Below are 16,800 nucleotides of genomic sequence, written 5' to 3' on the forward strand. Positions count from 1 at the left end.
AATTGTGCCTGTATTTACCCTATCTCAGTATTTACAAAAGGAGATAATTACTATTAAAAGAGCTTTTATTAGTGAAGATGCATCAATCAGTTACCTAGAGAAAACAGGAAATCTTAAAAATACAATAAATAAACAAGTGAGGTGCTTTTCTCAGGCAACCCCATCTGTTTCTCCCCATATATTCACAGGAATCCTGCTCCCCTGTCCTTTCCTTATGGTCCAGGGATTCTGTGCATAATCCCCATCCTCCTTTCATGGAATCAGAGGCTTTCCCACTCGTGTACAATGTACATGTAAAACTTTGGAATACATGTATAACTTTCAGTGTTTAAAGTTACATTGGCAGAACGAAAAGAACTGTCATGGAGGGAAGACAAAGAAGACTGGCTATGTGGGAAGGAGATTTTGGTTCCTGTTAAGAGAATCTGTGGTCTGTGAAACTAAAGAGAATTATTTAAAAACTGATAGCCTTGCTAAAATTTCAGATGCTGAAATCCCAGTTTAGCTGATCTCACTAAGCACTTCACCCTTCTGTTGGTTTGTTGGTTTTTTGTTTGTTTGTTTCTTTGATGCTCGGTTGGTTTGTTGGAGACTTTTCATTCTAATTTTTCACTGGAATCAATAGATTTGATATAGAAAATTTGGTCTTGACTAGATTCAATTGGTGTTGAACATGTTACAGGTTTTGCATTAGTGACAGCAGAGTACTACTGTTAAATTCTTGTTTCCACTGGCAGGGTAGACTGACAGATGCTTAGCTGATTTAAAATGGTGGTACCATCAGAGTCAGGTAAGCTATGGTAGGTAGACACTAGTGTAGTGTAATAACATTTCCATTTTACTGACTGAGAAATTGAGTGACATGGAGATCATGAGGCCTGGCCACAAAAACACATCAGGCTCTTTACAGAACTGAGAGTCAGGCCCAGACACCTAAAATCCAGTTCAAATTCCTGACCAGTGTTACGCTATCTGACAGAGAGAGTCACTAATTAGTGTTTTGAGGAGCTTACTTCTCCCTTACACACAAAAGGAGATTAATCTACTAGTCCGAAATAGCAAATGAATGTACCACACTGTACATTTAAAAACGATGCTTTCAGTATGACTTTTTAAACATCTTTCAGTTCATTCAACATTATTTTCTATAAACCAGAGTGCTTACAAAGGAATACTGTTCACCCTCTTCTCTGCAGAACAAAAAGCAGCCCACAACTGTAAGGTCTCTTTCCATTCATCAGCCACCACATCTGTTGCTTGCTTGGACACTGACCAAAATGATTCATTCAAATGTCTAACATTTATTTTTGGTGAAATACTGGGATTATACAGCGTGGCAATATTTCAAAAATGGGTCTAGAAAACCAAGGGAAGTTGGAAACAACTTCCTCAGCTGAAAACAAACACGGCGTTATATCATTCTGCAGCTTTATTAGAAGGAAGGCAGTAGCCAAGTGAAGCAGCTGGAATCACACTGAAGTGACTCTGAGCTCTGCAGATCATTTCATTCTTCCTTCTGCTACAGAGCTCACATCCCTGATTTACAGTGCCTTTTGTTTCAAACAGCTAAACAAGGTAAGTTCAAACTCTCTTATATTTAAGACCTTTCTCTCCTTTCCCTTCTAAACAGTGAGTTTCTACAGCTGCAACAGTTGCAGCCAAATGTTGTAAGGTGGTCTAGCATACACTTGCTAAAAGAGCTTCTTGGAAGAGAGAATGTGATATTCATTTACTTCAAAGATTACTTTGAACCACCCCAGCACCAGGAAAAGGTATGAAAATGTATGTGAATTTAATTTTTAATTACTTTTGAATATGTTATTACACACTTCAAGGAGTTTTATCCTGTATGCAAATGGTAAGTGACCTTGACTTAAATCTCTCTCTCCCCTCTGTGTCCCCTGTGTTGGTTTTAATTTTTTAATTTGCTCGGGGATATTGTGTCTAGGTATAGCAATTTCCAGCATAATTAGTTAAAAATACATCAGTTCCGATCTGAACAGATTCTAGAACAGAAACTGGAAATAATTTCAATTTAAATAGCAGATTAACAAAATACTTCTGAAGAATTACAGTTCTGCAGAATTAAATAAGTTTTCTGTGATCTCAGCTGGAAAATGTGTGTGCTTTCCCCAACCATTCTGGAATAAGGTGGGATATGGATCTAGCTTTCATTAAGTGTATTGGAAGTGATAATAAGATTTGAAGCCTTGTATGCTGCCACACAATGAGACAGGAATAGATGCCGCCTCCTATTCACACTTAGTGATAACACTTGTCACTTGTTGCTTTTCTAGATGTGATCTTGCAAGCCAAACAATATCCCAGATCTGGTTTTGTGGACTTAGAAAACGTGTATAGATTGAACATTGTCTGTGAATTAAAATACATTTGCTTTCTAGCTGAATGAAAGTGTATCGCTGAATAATATCAAGTGCTTACTGATTCATAGCTAAGGAGAAGAGAATGACTAAGGGTATGTCAGAGCAGATTTGTAGAAACTGATTTCAGGATTAATTTATTTATGATAGGATAGCTTACTTTCACTATCATAATGTTATTGTTCTGCCTCAGAACTGAGAAATGCAAATATTTTGATAACCCAATTTACTTTTGTATAATGTCTGCAACTTCTGGCCAAATTTAAAACATTATCAGCAACTTATGCCAGGCAGAGAGGATAGAGGTGCTATCAACTTTACTTCAACCCCAGGGATTTTTTATGTGCCGTGAGTGACACCAGAGTCCACTTCTGTTGAACTGAGAATATCTTTGATGGTGACACATTGGAAGTTATTTGATTCTGGAGAATGAATTTATGGTTTGGATTCTCTAATTGTCTTTGTGGAAAAGGATCATAAGTCAGGAAAGCTCTGTTTGAGGATTCCTAGACAGGATCTAATTACATATTTTAACTGCATGGTGAGGGCAGAGGAAATATGTTGATCAAAATAATGCAATTTCTATGTACTGTACGTTACACATTCTTTCTTTTAATTTTAAGAATTTATTTTTCTGCTGATAACCAAATGAGCAACTTCTGAAATGCTTTGATTTTTATTTCTGATAGATTGATTCAAGAGGAAAATTTATATCTATTTCCTAATAAAGCCAGTTGCCATAAAACATTTTCTTCTCCTTGTGTTTTTTAACAGACACTTGAAGTTTGTTATCTGTTATTCTATCTTAATTTTGTATTAATAACTCTGCTATTCCAAGCACTAAGCAGCAGCTAGGTTTCCAGGGAACTGTAATCTATTGAATGGTCTTATTATTTGCTTATTTATTTCTTTTGTCTTATGGATGTGCCAGCAGTTCAGCTGTCTCTCTTACTGTGGTGGTTGGCTGGCTAATTTGCAGTCATTATTTCTGATAATGGTTTAATTTGTGTTCATTCAGTCTGAAGCTAGCAGTTTCACAGCAGAGCTGGGCTGGCTTTGCACATGAGAGCTGGCTGTGAGGAGCAGCTTCTTGTAGCCTGTTAGATGAAGAAAGGGATTGCTGTGACTGGGGCAGGCAGTGTCCAAGAGACATTGCTTCTAGAAGGAGAAATGCTATGGAGATGAACTCTCTCACAATTGCTTTTACTTTTACAATGTGCTTGAGGCTCCTGAGCCAAAAAGAAAAAGTTATGTGTCCTCACAGGTAGCATATAGTACTTCCAGGGGAGCTCAGCTACTTCTGTACTCTTTGTATCTTCAGTATGTTCCAGAGGTTGAGGACCTTAAAGCAGGAGCAAAAATCTACGTTTTAGCCCATGGCTGCTCTTTTCCAAAAGTAATTTCTGCTGGCTTGTTGCAGCTCTCTTACACCTGGCCCACCATGTTGCTGTAAATCTTCGGATGAGCTGAACAGACCTACTGCAATACAGACAATAATTTTTCATTACTGAGCTCAGAGGGAAGCTAACAAAACCCATTGCTGCAAGTTAGGTTTGCTTGCAAGAATTATCTATGAAGGCCAGCACTGTAGAAATCTCCAGTTCTGGGCAGGGACATTAGCTAGCAAAAACCTGGTAGCATTCTCCTACTTCTCTTCCCCTACCCAGGCTCTCTTGTCCCTTTTTGATACTTCTTGAAGGATGCATTTTAAGAATCAAAAGGCACAAGTATGAAGAACCAGCATCTTTTCCCTCTATCAACTAAAGATATTTGCCTCTTTATTCTTTTGTCAAGTTATTCAGTTTCCAACTTTGCTTTCAAATTTACTGTTTAGCTTTGGGCAAGATATGTCTCTCCCTACTCTTTTTGTATGTGTTTATTCTGTTTAATTATAAACAAAGCAAGAATTGTGTTTCATTATGTGCTTGTAGTGCCTAAATCCAGGGAGGCTTTGATCTCAAGGACTAGGAGCTTCGGGTACTTTCCCAACATAAAATACTTGCTACTTTCAGCAAGTGTGAGCCTGGTACACAAGTTTTATTCCCTTCTGAGGCCTTCTAGAGGAGAGAGAGAAAGTGATGTATAGTAAGTCCTGTGCATTCTATGTAATTCCACTTTCTACACTCATATCTCTTCTTTCTAGTGATGCCCTTTTAATGAGCTTCAGCCCCACATCATTTTAATGAGATATTGTGGAAATGTTAAGAACCATTGCCCATTTAAGAAACCTGAGTAATGGTAACTGAGGGTGTTGTACCATACCTGGCAGAGTCAAGTGAGAAGTGATTTGTAAAGGTAATATGGTAAGCCTGTAAAACCAGTATTTCCAAGCTCCTAATTTAACACCTATATTCATCTATTCCTATCAGTGCTGGGGAGTGTTCCGAATGCCATGTTTGGGAAATAGATAAATATCAGGTCCTGAAAATGTGTTTAACAATATGAATTTTCCAGTTTTGCAGGAATAAAGCCAGTATTTTATTACAGATTTGATCGTAAAGTTAAAAAAAAAAAAAGTTGGTTTTGTATAAGTAGGAAAATTAGAATAACACTGATACAGGAGCAGACACAATCTACTGTACACAGTGATCCTAGTATATTAACTGTGAGGACATAATAAAGTGTGTTATCCAAAACATTCCAGCTGATACATACTAGCAGTGTGTTGGAATTTGATGTTCTGATACACCCATGCAAGAGTAATATGAGCATAGCAATATTATATTTATGCTAGAAGAAACTGCTGAGTTACATAAATGTGGGGTAGAACAGACCTAGGAAAACAGAGATCAATTTAAAGCGCAGTACACAACCAAGCATACTGTAATAAGTGACTAGGAAATTAATCTGTGAAAGTGATTAGGGTACATGAAGGTATATTAGAAGAATGAGTTGTGGTGCTAGTTTTCTTTGAGGTTATTTTTAAACTATTCTTGTTAAAAGGACTGTATATAGCAGATTGTTACCTATTTTTTAATCTGTTTTTTGATAGATATTTTGTATCCTGCTGGAGAGAGTGTTACTTTGGATTTTTTCTGTAATGACCTGTTGTTACCCTGCAATACCTTTCGAATGGCTGTTGTCTAACGTGTTTAATTGGCCTTAATTAGTCTGATGAGTCAACTGCAGAAAAAATCTCTGCATTTATTCTGTATCCTCTGCTCTCTATTTTGTATCCTCTACTCTCTCCTCTACTTTACGATTTTTTTTAGGAGTTAGTTGTGGCTAAAGCATGTGTTTGTTGAAGCAGTATCACCATTTAAAAAACATGCTCAGAGCTGCATGATCATGTAATGATCATATGAATGCTAGTCAAAATATTCTTTCATCACAAACACATGAAACAGTTGCAAAGTAAAAATTCCAAGTTATTTTTGCACCAAAACCTTAAAAAGCCATAATTAATTAGAAACACAAGCATTCATTATCCTATCAGTCCATTCATTGGGAAGCTGAGGCACTTAAAATTTTTTAGTCAGGTATCTCTGTTGCTCTAGATACATAGTTATGGTGGCTTATAGCCAAGGGAAATACTGCTGGTGTTTGAGGAGGAATAAAAAACGCGTGAAGCTTCCATGGGACAATACTTGGTTGTGTGTTAGCTCAGGAATCCAGGTTGCTTTTCTCCTCCATGCAGAGAAAACAGACCAGGAGCAGGAAGGGCTGCCCAGGTAAGTGCTGCCTTCCTCCACCACAGTGAGCATGCTGGCACAGGAGGGAGCCTCCCTTCAGGAAGGGAAAAGTCTCCCCGAGGTGAAGCTGTGGTTTCTTCACCATGAGAGAAGGGACAGTGCTAAGTTTAAGAAAGGAGGATAGGGCTGTGGTTGAACCACTAGGCAGGGACTCTAGATTTAGCACTTGGTTTGATCAGAGACTTCCTGTAGGTCATTCTCCAGTAAACCAGAGTGATGATACTTCTCACTTGAACCTCATTTCAGTAAGGTTATGAATACTGAACCATTATGACTGCTTATGTAAATACTTTGGCAGTGCTGACACATACAATACATTAGGCAATTTTTAAATCTCAAGTGTCACTGTTTAGCTAAATGTCTGTATTTTTTTGGTAAGAATATCAGAATTTTTTTCTCTAAAATGGTGCCACTTTTAAGTTTCACGGATATGAACAGTCATTTTCCTGATTCCCATGTATGATTTTTGTGGTTACGTGATTTGCAGTGGCCACAGAAACTCCTTGTATTCCAAAGAAATATTAAAAATTATATTCTTACTTTTAGCTGTATTAAGAGAAGGGAATAAGAGCAAAAACAAGAACTAACTATGGAGTTATCAAGTGCCTTCCCCTCACCAGTGCATGTCCTGGGAATGTCTGGGTTTCTTTGTCATCTTTGGGAATGGAAGTCTTGGGATCAGCATGAAAATAAATCTGTTTCGATGATACAGAGTTGCTGTTGCAGACATTTATCAGGTCTCTGATTGTGGAAATGGTACACTGCTCAATTGCAGCTGTTGTTTCAAAGATATTTTTTATTCAGGCAAGAACTACTATGATATTTTTCGTACTACAGCAGCCTTATTTAGATATGAAGTTGGATTTTCTATTTTTTGTTTAACATTTCTGTGTCGGCAAAACTGCTGGTCTGAAATTGTAGATTTACCAATATTAACTGTGCTATAGGAATTTGTTAATCCTATAACTCTCACTTTGTGTGAAATGTTGTCAGGCTATTATCTGGTCAAATGACTTCAATACCACAGATGAGGTGGTGTGTTATGACTAACAGGGTTGTGTTTGGCCTTGCTTGAAGACAGTTAGTTTTGGCCTAAGTTCTAGGACATGTCTAGCTAGTACATTGCAAATGCATTTTTAACAGTGCTTCACTGAGAGACATAATGGAGAATGGTTGTTATTTGCATTCCTTTCTTATCTGCTAGAACAAATACGTCTATATTGTGGCTCAAAAACATTTCCAGTCACATGTTGTATCTGTTGTGACCCATTCTAGTTCCTGAATTCAGGATGATATATGAAATAATTAGGTTACCACCTATCTAATCACCATTAAAAGGATAGCCAAAAGACAATTGTTTGTGTACGTGTCTGTGAAAGAGAAAACATAGACACAAGCCTTGGTTCTGCCTTCGTGTATACCAGCTTAAAATGCTCCTTACCTAGCAGCTTTGTCTGCAGGGCCAACCTTAGGCTAAATCTGTATGATTTAATTTTATAGTATGAGAGTATCAGGCACCTCCTGCTATAGTTCTGTTTCTGCATAGAGGCAAGTGATTATCTTGGCTTTGTCCTTTTGGGAGAGAAATACAAGTCTATGACAGTCTGTAATTTCCTCAGTATTCCTTGTGTCTTTGTAAAATGCTTGCCAGAAATGCATGTGTATTATACCTCTAATTTGCTCAGCCTTCTGAGTTTTGAGCTTTACAGATAAACTATCAGGTGAATTTTATGTTTATGTTTTTGAAGCTAGATAAAATAAAAATTTGTCACCTCAAAAGTTCCAAGAAAAAAATATGAGGGCTTTCAACTGAATTCAATACCTGGATACACTTGCTGACACACAGTATGACAAGTAGGCTTTAGGTGACCTTTTGTGAAGCTTGTTTTTGGTTGTTCTGCAACTTTTGACTCTTGCAGATCACAGAAGTTGAAGTGATGCAATCAAATAAGCTTTCCTTTAGCCACAGATAATACACATGGAATGTGATGTGCTCACAGTTGTTCAAGAAGACACTGATAAGAGGGTTTGTGTAATATCTCCCCTCTATGAACTGATCTGCTGAGACAGCCAACCCTCCAAACCAAAATTTTCCTAGTAGGTCAGGACCCATTACTGTGACCTCTTAAACCAATTTACCTGGCCAAACGCTCCAACACTGTCTGTCACACTGAAAAAATACATTTGGGGACTACCACTCAAATATTTGTGTTAACTTTTAACTAACATAGACAATGAATAAACTCTTCCCTTTGACCTTTATGTAAAATTCAAAAGTAATGAGGACCAAATGTGAGAGAGAGAGGTTTTGTGGGCTGAGCCCAAATCTGTGGTGAAGACTGCCAGTGTAATTCAGTTAGGTCCTAACTTGTGTGATGTCCAGGGAACTTTGAACCCCCAGGAGGACTTTGCTTCAAGTGGAGTGGATGGAAATTGCAACTTTTTAATTTGTTTTCTTCTATTTTAGTCTGAAAGCCCGATGTAATTTAATTCCAAAGCTGTTCTGCTGACCTCGGGGCTGAGGTGTGGAAAGGTCAAACAACTTCCCCTGGTCAAACAGGATACATGTGGCATAGCCATGAATAGATCCCAAAGTACTGGTCCCATGTCAAAACTGTAAGGCCATTCTTAGTGGGACAAGAGCTGTTCTATTTTAGACAGATCCAATCATTTGTCCAAGTTGTCATTATGGCTTAGCCATAATAGTGGTAGAGGACACAAACTCTAGGTACTTTTAGTAGAAAGCTGTGAATATGTCAACTGAGATCGAAGTCTGTAATTCCCTGCTGAAATTCAGAGAAAGACTGTTCATGCAACATGTGGTGAAGTCTCTTCTCAGCAGTTCTGTGGCTTTGTATTTTAGAAATATTTCCTAATGATCTGTATTTCTTGGTAAATCTGCTTTCTGTTCCAAGATCTAAAAGTGCCAAGAGCCATTCTGTTATATTTCTATAAAGTCACTTAGAAATTAAATTAACTTCTGTTTTACAGAAGAGGACAGGAAATGAAACCTCCTGGTCAACTATTTTCATAATTAAGCAACTGAATCAAGGAGGCTCAGTTTTCAGAGCTGCTTGTGGCTCAGCAAACAGGAATGGACTTGTCAAACAACTGCTGAGCCTACACTTTACATAGGGTGCTTACTATTTAAAATAAAATTTCATAAAAAAAGACAGGATGAAATCTAAACTTGGTTATATTAATCCATATGCAATAGAACACTGTTCTGTAACCTGTGGCTGCTCCCTAGGCTTATTGGCAGATCTCTAACCACACTTTCCTGTTTATTGAGAAATGTTTTTCCATGCACTGTCTCCCCAGACCAGCAGACACTGAGCCAGTGAACTGCACCAAACTTCCCTTACCCTTTCTAGCAGTTGCCTCAAAGCCAAGCAGAAACTGCTATCTGAAAGTATTGTTTTCTCTACTGAGTCTCAGTTTGCAAACATATTCATGAGAATTTATCCAGCTTGGAAAGTAAGCCATTTGTCAAAGATCATGCAGGAAATTAGTGACAGGATAAGGAATACAATTAGATTTTTTCACAAGACCTAGACCTGAACTGCAAGGCAGTTTTGACCCTGGAAATGTATTAATTTCAGAGTCGTGTATTAAGAGATAATGTTTTTCTAGACCACAGAGAAACATTCCTGCTGAATTATGGTCAATGGAAAAAATCTGTGTCCTCATTGATGTAAACCAGTGTAACTCCACTGACAATCACCTACTGCTTATCTTTTTCAAGACAGGGCACAATACCACAAGTCCTGCTGTAGAAGTGCTTCATATATGTCAGTGTCAGAAGTAAAAGTTTCTGGGCTTTGCAAATGTAATTGGCAGTCTTTGCTGAGCCCTATTCATGGAGTCTAATTTCAGCATTTGTGCACTGGGAGCAGTGGTAAACAATGTTCCTTCTGCTTTTTCACTCCTACTGCTAAAGATTCCCTGCATTGAAGACTAGAGTTAGAGATGAGAAAAAATATAAGCCTGCAAAAATAATTGCAGGTGTGCTCTTTCACTGGAGTTTTAAACTACAGGGGGCTCGGCATATATTCAGCAATTATTTGAGTATATGTTTTTTCTCCTGTGATACGTCATCTTTAAAATGCTAAATATAAAATTAATGTTGTTGGGCAGTAGACAAATGTTTATCATTGTCATAATAGTTGGAAATTCTTTTTTGTTTAGTTGCATAAATTTGATTTGAAGGTATAGTTTTTTTGTGAAGGCAAACCCACTTAAAAATCCAGTTATTAACCTCACTGTCCTCTGGAACTGTCCAAATATAATGTTCCAGATGTTAATGGTACTGCTCCATGTTTATACTTTTCTCTCAGCAGCTGTTAAGCTGTTTGAAAAAATTACTCAGATGGGTGGTAGTGGTATTTGATGCAGAATCCTCCCCCAAGGGGCATGTAATTACATAAATGCAGCCCAATAAGTATCATTTATCAGGACAGCAAACCAAATAACATTCTTTCAGCCTGATGTAAATCACAAATGCTATCACAGCCTCTTGACAGAACAGGCTGTGCTGACTCTTACTACATATTTTTTTAATCAAGAGATATAAAATTACACAACCTTTTTTTCCTTCCCTGTCTATCCATCTACAAACGAGAAGTCTAATCCTGCTAATGCGTGTGCACATGCGTAGCTTCCCTGGTGTGAGTAATCCTTTCAAACTGAGTGCACTACTTTTTGGAGGAAAGGTGAGTACATGAATAAGAGTTTGCAGATGTGGTTCTGCAGGCAGTGTGCTCTGGGGACCCCTCTCCTGCTGTCCTTATCGTGCTATAATTAATGGAATTACAGGAATGCAGGGCTGAGTTCCAAAAGAGCGGGCTGAATTTTGGTTTCGGAATAGAGATAGCACTCAGGAATTTAGAGGTAAGATAAATCATAGGACAGCTAATTGACTGATTCCAGGCACAGGTCTTCAGTGCAGCTGAGTCCAGCCAAACAATTCAGCTTGAAATGATGACAGAGTTCCACAGAAAAATTGTTTTGATCATTGCAGGGACTTTTGTCTGACTGTGGCCACCTGTGATGTGCTGCAGCTTGTCTATACTGCAAACTAAAACACTGTGAAATAATACTGTGAAATAACTTCTGACTGCTTTTCTTTCTGTTATTCAAACTCTCTTTCCTGTCTGTTTTCCCATTAATTTCTTTTTTCCCCCTCTGTTTTGGTTTATATTCCACTTTCCCCTCCCCCTCACCTTCCCTCCCACCCACAGAAAGAATTTCTATGTGAATAATCATGTTGTACTTGCAAGTTCCAGAAGCTTTTGCAAGAGAAGAAAACTGAGAAAGTTCTGTAATTGTCTTATAAAAAAAAAAGGACACACAAATATTTTCATTTATAGCTCTTACAGTGTGTTTTTTGTTCATGGGAAGCTTTATTTTCTTTCATCTATTACCTGTTTCTCAGCTCACTAGTGGAAGGACAAGAGCATATATTATCCCTGCAATGTGTTCTATATATTTCCTTCTCTACATTCTTTGCTGTGTTAAGGAAATCCAATATGTTAAATGGACCTGAAAATCATAATTTCTTGATACAAAGACATACATGAAAGAGATTAATAAACCCATGAATTTCTAGCTGCTGGAGAAATTGCTGTCTGTCATTTTGTGAACTATAATTTGAGGCAGGGGTGGTGTGTGAAATTTTATAAAAGATGGCTTCCTGGCATTTTAAATGAATTTTTTTCCTACATAGATGTCTAATATTCCTCTGATTTCAGACAGATGTAATCCATAAAACTTGCTTCATGTTGGAACAGAGCAGAAAGTATGAAACCTGACCAGAAAAGAATAGCACAGTCATACTTAAGAAAACTTTGCATCTGGTCTCCTAGAAATTTATCAGTGATACTGTGCTCAGTGCTGTCTGTTAAGAAATTAATGTAAGGAAAACAGTTTTTGAAGATTACATGTTCTGATTGAAACATTTCTTAAAATGTTTGTGACCAAATTTCTTCAAGAGTTTTGGGCTAGCAACTGACAGATAAAAGGTGACAGATATGCCAAATGAAGGCAATGTTTTTGGGTTATGACCAAGAACTTGAAAGAATTGCAGTTTGCTATTTACAGTGCAGTAAAACGGATCTCCTTTGACCATTTCATTTCTTTTCTTCCCCAGAAAATCACCCTGAGACATGACGTTTGAAGATTTTGAGAACTACTCTTATTTCTACGATCTGTCTGAGGAAGATGAGTCACCCCAGTCCTCCCTCAGCATTGCCCATATTATTTCCCTTTTCTTTTACAGTGTGGCATTTCTGTTGGGAGTGCCAGGTAATGCCATTGTCATCTGGTTTATGGGCTTTAAGTGGGATAAATCTGTTTCCACACTCTGGTTCCTGAATCTGGCCATTGCGGATTTCATTTTTGTTCTCTTCCTGCCCCTCTATATTACATACGTGGCACTGGGCTTCCACTGGCCTTTTGGGAAGTGGCTCTGCAAAATGAACTCATTCATTGCACTACTTAATATGTTTGCCAGTGTTTTCTTCTTGACATTCATCAGCCTTGACCGCTACATCCGCCTCGTCCACCCAGTCTTTTCCTACAAATACAGGACTGTAAAGAACACCCTCGTTCTCAGTGGGGTCATTTGGATGTCAGCTGCAATTATTGGTGGCCCTGCCTTATACTTTAGAGACACAGCTACAGTTCTCAACAATGTCACCATTTGCTACAACAACTTCCATGTGCATGACAGAGAACTTATTTTGCTGACACATCACATTCTCATCTGGGTGAGGCTCGCATTTGGTTACCTCTTTCCTTTAGTGACCATGGTTATTTGCTATTCACTGCTGATTGTCAAAGTGAAGAGGAGAACTGTGTTGACTTCTAGCAGGCTTTTCTGGACCATCACTGCTGTAGTTGTAGCTTTTTTTGTCTGCTGGACACCATACCATATATTCAGCATTGTGGAGCTGTCTGCTCACCATGATGAAAACTTGCATGACTTACTACAGGATGGCATTCCCCTCTCCACTGGCCTTGGTTTCATCAACAGTTGCCTCAACCCAATCCTCTACGTTCTGATTAGCAAGAAGTTCCAAGCCCAGGTGAAGACCACGGTGTCTGAGGTGCTGAAGCTGGCCCTGTGGGAGGTGAGCCGCTCGGGAACGGTCAGCGAGCAGCTCTGGAGCTCGGACAACGCGCCTGTGCACTACTGTGAAACTGCCCAGTGACTGCTCCTGTCACCAGCTCTCTCCAAAGGAGCTCACAGGACATTTGGAGGCGTTCTTCACACCTGCCAGTCAGATGTGCATCTTTGCCTATACAGATTTCTGCAAACAGCTGGCTTAATTGCACGTGCTGCTTTAACTGGACGGTCTTTAAGGGACACATGATTTGGATGTGTGCCCTTGCAATGCACATACAGCCTGAACTGAAAGTTATCAGCATAGGTGGAATTACTCCAACTGGGCTTTTGATGAGGAATGTTGTTGTAATCCTGTTGGTTTGCTGCAGTTCCATAGCTCATTGATATCAAAAGAACACATAATAAACATATTCCTCCTTGCCATTGCTGATACCACTCTTAACTGAGGCATTCTCATCCAAGAGGCTGTGGCTGTACATCGCTGGGTCATGAGTCTCCTGATTGCCTACTACTGCCCCAAGGAGGAATCCCCTGGCTACATCCCTCATAAATGAAACAATCAGTGGCTCCACTCTGCAGCTGAGGAAGAATCCCAAGATGGAGAGCACTGAATTGCTGCCTTCTATTGTCAAAAAAGAAAATTATGGAAATAAAACCTGTCTTCTCCCAGTGCTCATTACCGTGTACTCAAAATTAAGACAAGAGACCCTGTGTTTTCTGGTCACTTGTTGTATTTTTAGCACCAACTGTCTGCAAAATACTGAGCAGATGTTTCATATAGGTATTAGGTTGATTTGAAATGTGCAAAGAATTAGTGAAAAATATTTCTTACAGCTTCTGTGCCACACCTCTTTTTCTATCTTTAAAATTTTAGTCCTACAGAGGTTTACAACTATTGATTGCTCTTTATTTCTCTTTCAAGCAAAGGCAAAGAAATAATATAACGTTTTGTTTGCCTTAATGCCAAGCTTAAAAAAATGGGTGGAGTGAATTCATCAGTATTCTGTTACAAGTCTGTAGCCAGTTTTGGACTTCTTTTCCGAATAAGAGGCAAGACAGTTCATCCAGGAAATGGAGTCCACTCCCATAGGAAAGATGAAGTATATCCAGTTATGCTGTATTCTGTTCCAACTTGTTGCTTGCTGCAGAATCACACATGCACCAATGCAAATATAAATATATGCTATGTGGAGTGAACCAATTTTTGATGCAACACCACTTAATTAAAAAGTTGAATGTGGGACAAAACTCTACTGAAAATAAAAGCATAGAGCTTTGGGTAAATCTGAATTGATTTTTCCTAGTTATTGGCCTAGGCATATAGAATAAAACTGCCTTTCAGATAATTTACCTGGTTTATATGGCCTGCCAACACAGTAGTAGCATTTATGCTGTAATTGAGGCCTTATATGTAAATAGATTTGCTTTTGTATAAAATACATATGTATGCATATCCAATACTGGTAGCTGCACGAATAGAAACAGCCTGACTGTGGTCTGTAACTACTTCTTTGGGCTCTGATTTCAGAGTCTGAGAGTCAGGCAGGATCAGTGGAATTTCAGTGTATTTCCCTTTGGGCTGGAAAGCTGGTAAGCAACATTCTTCCTTTGAGTCATTTGCTGCCTGGTACATAATTGCTCATCATAATATTTTGGCACCATGCTGCTATATGTGCCTAAATCAAACATTTTGCAGTTTTTCTTCACATGTTCCCTGACATCTTTCTAAGAATGATGTACTCTCCTGGCTGTAGTCCAAGTGAGGTAATAAAATTTTGTTGTTTCCAAAAAGCATGTTCATTTGCTTTTCTTAGCAGCAAGATGTAGTGACTGGCTTTCCTTATAACAGCTCCTTTCCAAAGATTTTGGAAGGTGAAATCAAACCTTGGCCCTTTCTTCCATGAAATTTAAGTTTCATGTCAGCTTTCTTCAGTTGTGTGCACACACATGTTCCTGTGTACAGCACAGAGACTGATTTTCAAATGGGGGAGCATATATCTTGCCTAAAGGATCAGAAAGCAGGGCCTGAAGCAGACAAGAGAAAGAGAAGATAGAATAGAATGAGGCCAAAATCAGCCTTGATCTATGGCATTGAGTGGATCAACAATAGTGCAATGTAACTGCTACTCTTCACACCAAGATCAGTTACAGAATTATCTAAATCATTTCTTCAAGAGTAACGCAAGATATCTAAACAGAACAGATAATGCTCTAAGTTTCTGTTTCCAAAGAATCTGCAAAACAATACCAACAATTCTGCTTGCACTGAGGAATGCTCGTTTGACTCACACTGGAAAAAAGGGGCCAGAAAAAGGAAAGGAACCTGTGTCATCATGCAAAGAGATACTATAGAAATAGCTATTGATACATTTCATAATGGATAGGTTCTAGTTACTTTTATCTTCTTGCTGGAGAGTTTGTATTTCTGAAGGTTTTTATGTAGATTAGTTTCTGTTAAAACGGTTTTCCCAGTATTCCCATGCAGAACATATTGAAGTTACAGAATTTTCTACTGATTTTTTGTAATGGGATGCACTTGGGATACTTGCCTCATTTATTCCAGGGTGTTGATTTTTCAAAAGCACAATGACACAGTAACATACCAACAGATACCCAAACACTACCCAAAACCACTTAACACAAATATATGTGGATTGAGTAGAAGACTCTTGCCCACATTCCTACCTATTTTTTCACTGGGAACGCTGTGCTGTCTAGATTTTTTTGTTTCTGTGCAACCTTCTTTTTAATATCAGGGAAAAAAACCAAAAAACAAAAAACAAAACCCTGCCAAAACCCAACACACAAGGAATCTCAAGAATCAGGGAGCTAGAAGAGCTAGTAAAGTGCATGCTTAGCATAAATGTAACACACACAAATCCAGTCTGGCAGGTTCATGAATGACTCAGTGCTGTATTTTAACAAAGTTACCATCCATAAATCAAACCATTTTATTCAGTTGGGGCTTTAATTTGAGTATCAAGGTAAGCAGCACACTGAATGAATGGGAAGTCAGAAACAGATAATAAAATCTATATTTTTGAGGAAGAATTTTTAATAATTTGTTTTTCTGATATGGTATTTGCTAATTTATTGCTTTTAAGAGCACCATGACAGAATTGGTAAAACTAAGCTACATGATTTTAGCAGAAACAACAGCTAGAGAATTGCCACAGAAAGGATACTGTTCAGGAGTTAGGTTTATGGAAGGTGGCAAGTGAGCCTGTAACAATACTCACTTTCAGATCTTTAGCCATGCTTTAAGCCTCTAGCAGGCAGATTTTTTTCCCAAGACAAATTATAAACAAGGCTCTTACATAATCTGAAGTTGGCAGACCTTTAAGAAAGGAGAAAGAGGACCTGCTGTGCCAGGTAACCACACAGATGCTCTGGGAAAAAAACAATAAAGAATTACTTAAGCTGCTGCTGTCAGACTTTGAGCATCTTCATCTCAGCGTGACCAATGCAGCACATAAAAGGATTCCACTTCATGGTCACAATAAATCCTGTCAGTCCAACACACAGCCTAAAATTATGAATTTGTTTAGAAGCTTCGTAACTTTGACAGCTTCTGCATTGGTATCATTCTCATAGACAGTTT

The 16,800-nt window shown here is 38.4% G+C and overlaps 1 protein-coding gene across 4 annotated transcripts; it reads left to right on the top strand.

Moving 5' to 3' along the window:
- The first annotated feature begins 1,438 nt into the window (after positions 1-1,438).
- CMKLR2 (chemerin chemokine-like receptor 2) lies at positions 1,439-14,990 on the top strand. Of its 4 annotated transcripts, none has more exons than XM_014880288.2 (2): positions 1,439-1,575; positions 12,222-14,990. In XM_014880288.2, the coding sequence occupies exon 2, from the start codon at positions 12,238-12,240 to the stop codon at positions 13,282-13,284; it is 1,047 nt and encodes a 348-aa protein (XP_014735774.1). In that variant the 5' UTR covers positions 1,439-1,575; positions 12,222-12,237; the 3' UTR covers positions 13,285-14,990. The 4 variants fall into 4 exon arrangements, with proteins under 4 accessions (XP_014735774.1, XP_014735776.1, XP_014735777.1 ...); XM_014880290.2 differs by lacking the exon at positions 1,439-1,575 and adding an exon at positions 1,617-1,772; XM_014880291.2 differs by lacking the exon at positions 1,439-1,575 and adding an exon at positions 1,620-1,782.
- The last annotated feature ends 1,810 nt before the right edge of the window (positions 14,991-16,800 follow it).

This window comes from Sturnus vulgaris, chromosome 7 (assembly GCF_052056855.1).
Source record: "Sturnus vulgaris isolate bStuVul1 chromosome 7, bStuVul1.hap1, whole genome shotgun sequence".
NCBI lineage: Eukaryota > Metazoa > Chordata > Aves > Passeriformes > Sturnidae > Sturnus > Sturnus vulgaris.

Excerpts from the sequence above, each read along its gene's own strand:
- CMKLR2 (XM_014880288.2), top strand. The coding sequence starts at position 12,238 with ATGACGTTTGAAGATTTTGAGAACTACTCTTATTTCTACGATCTGTCT.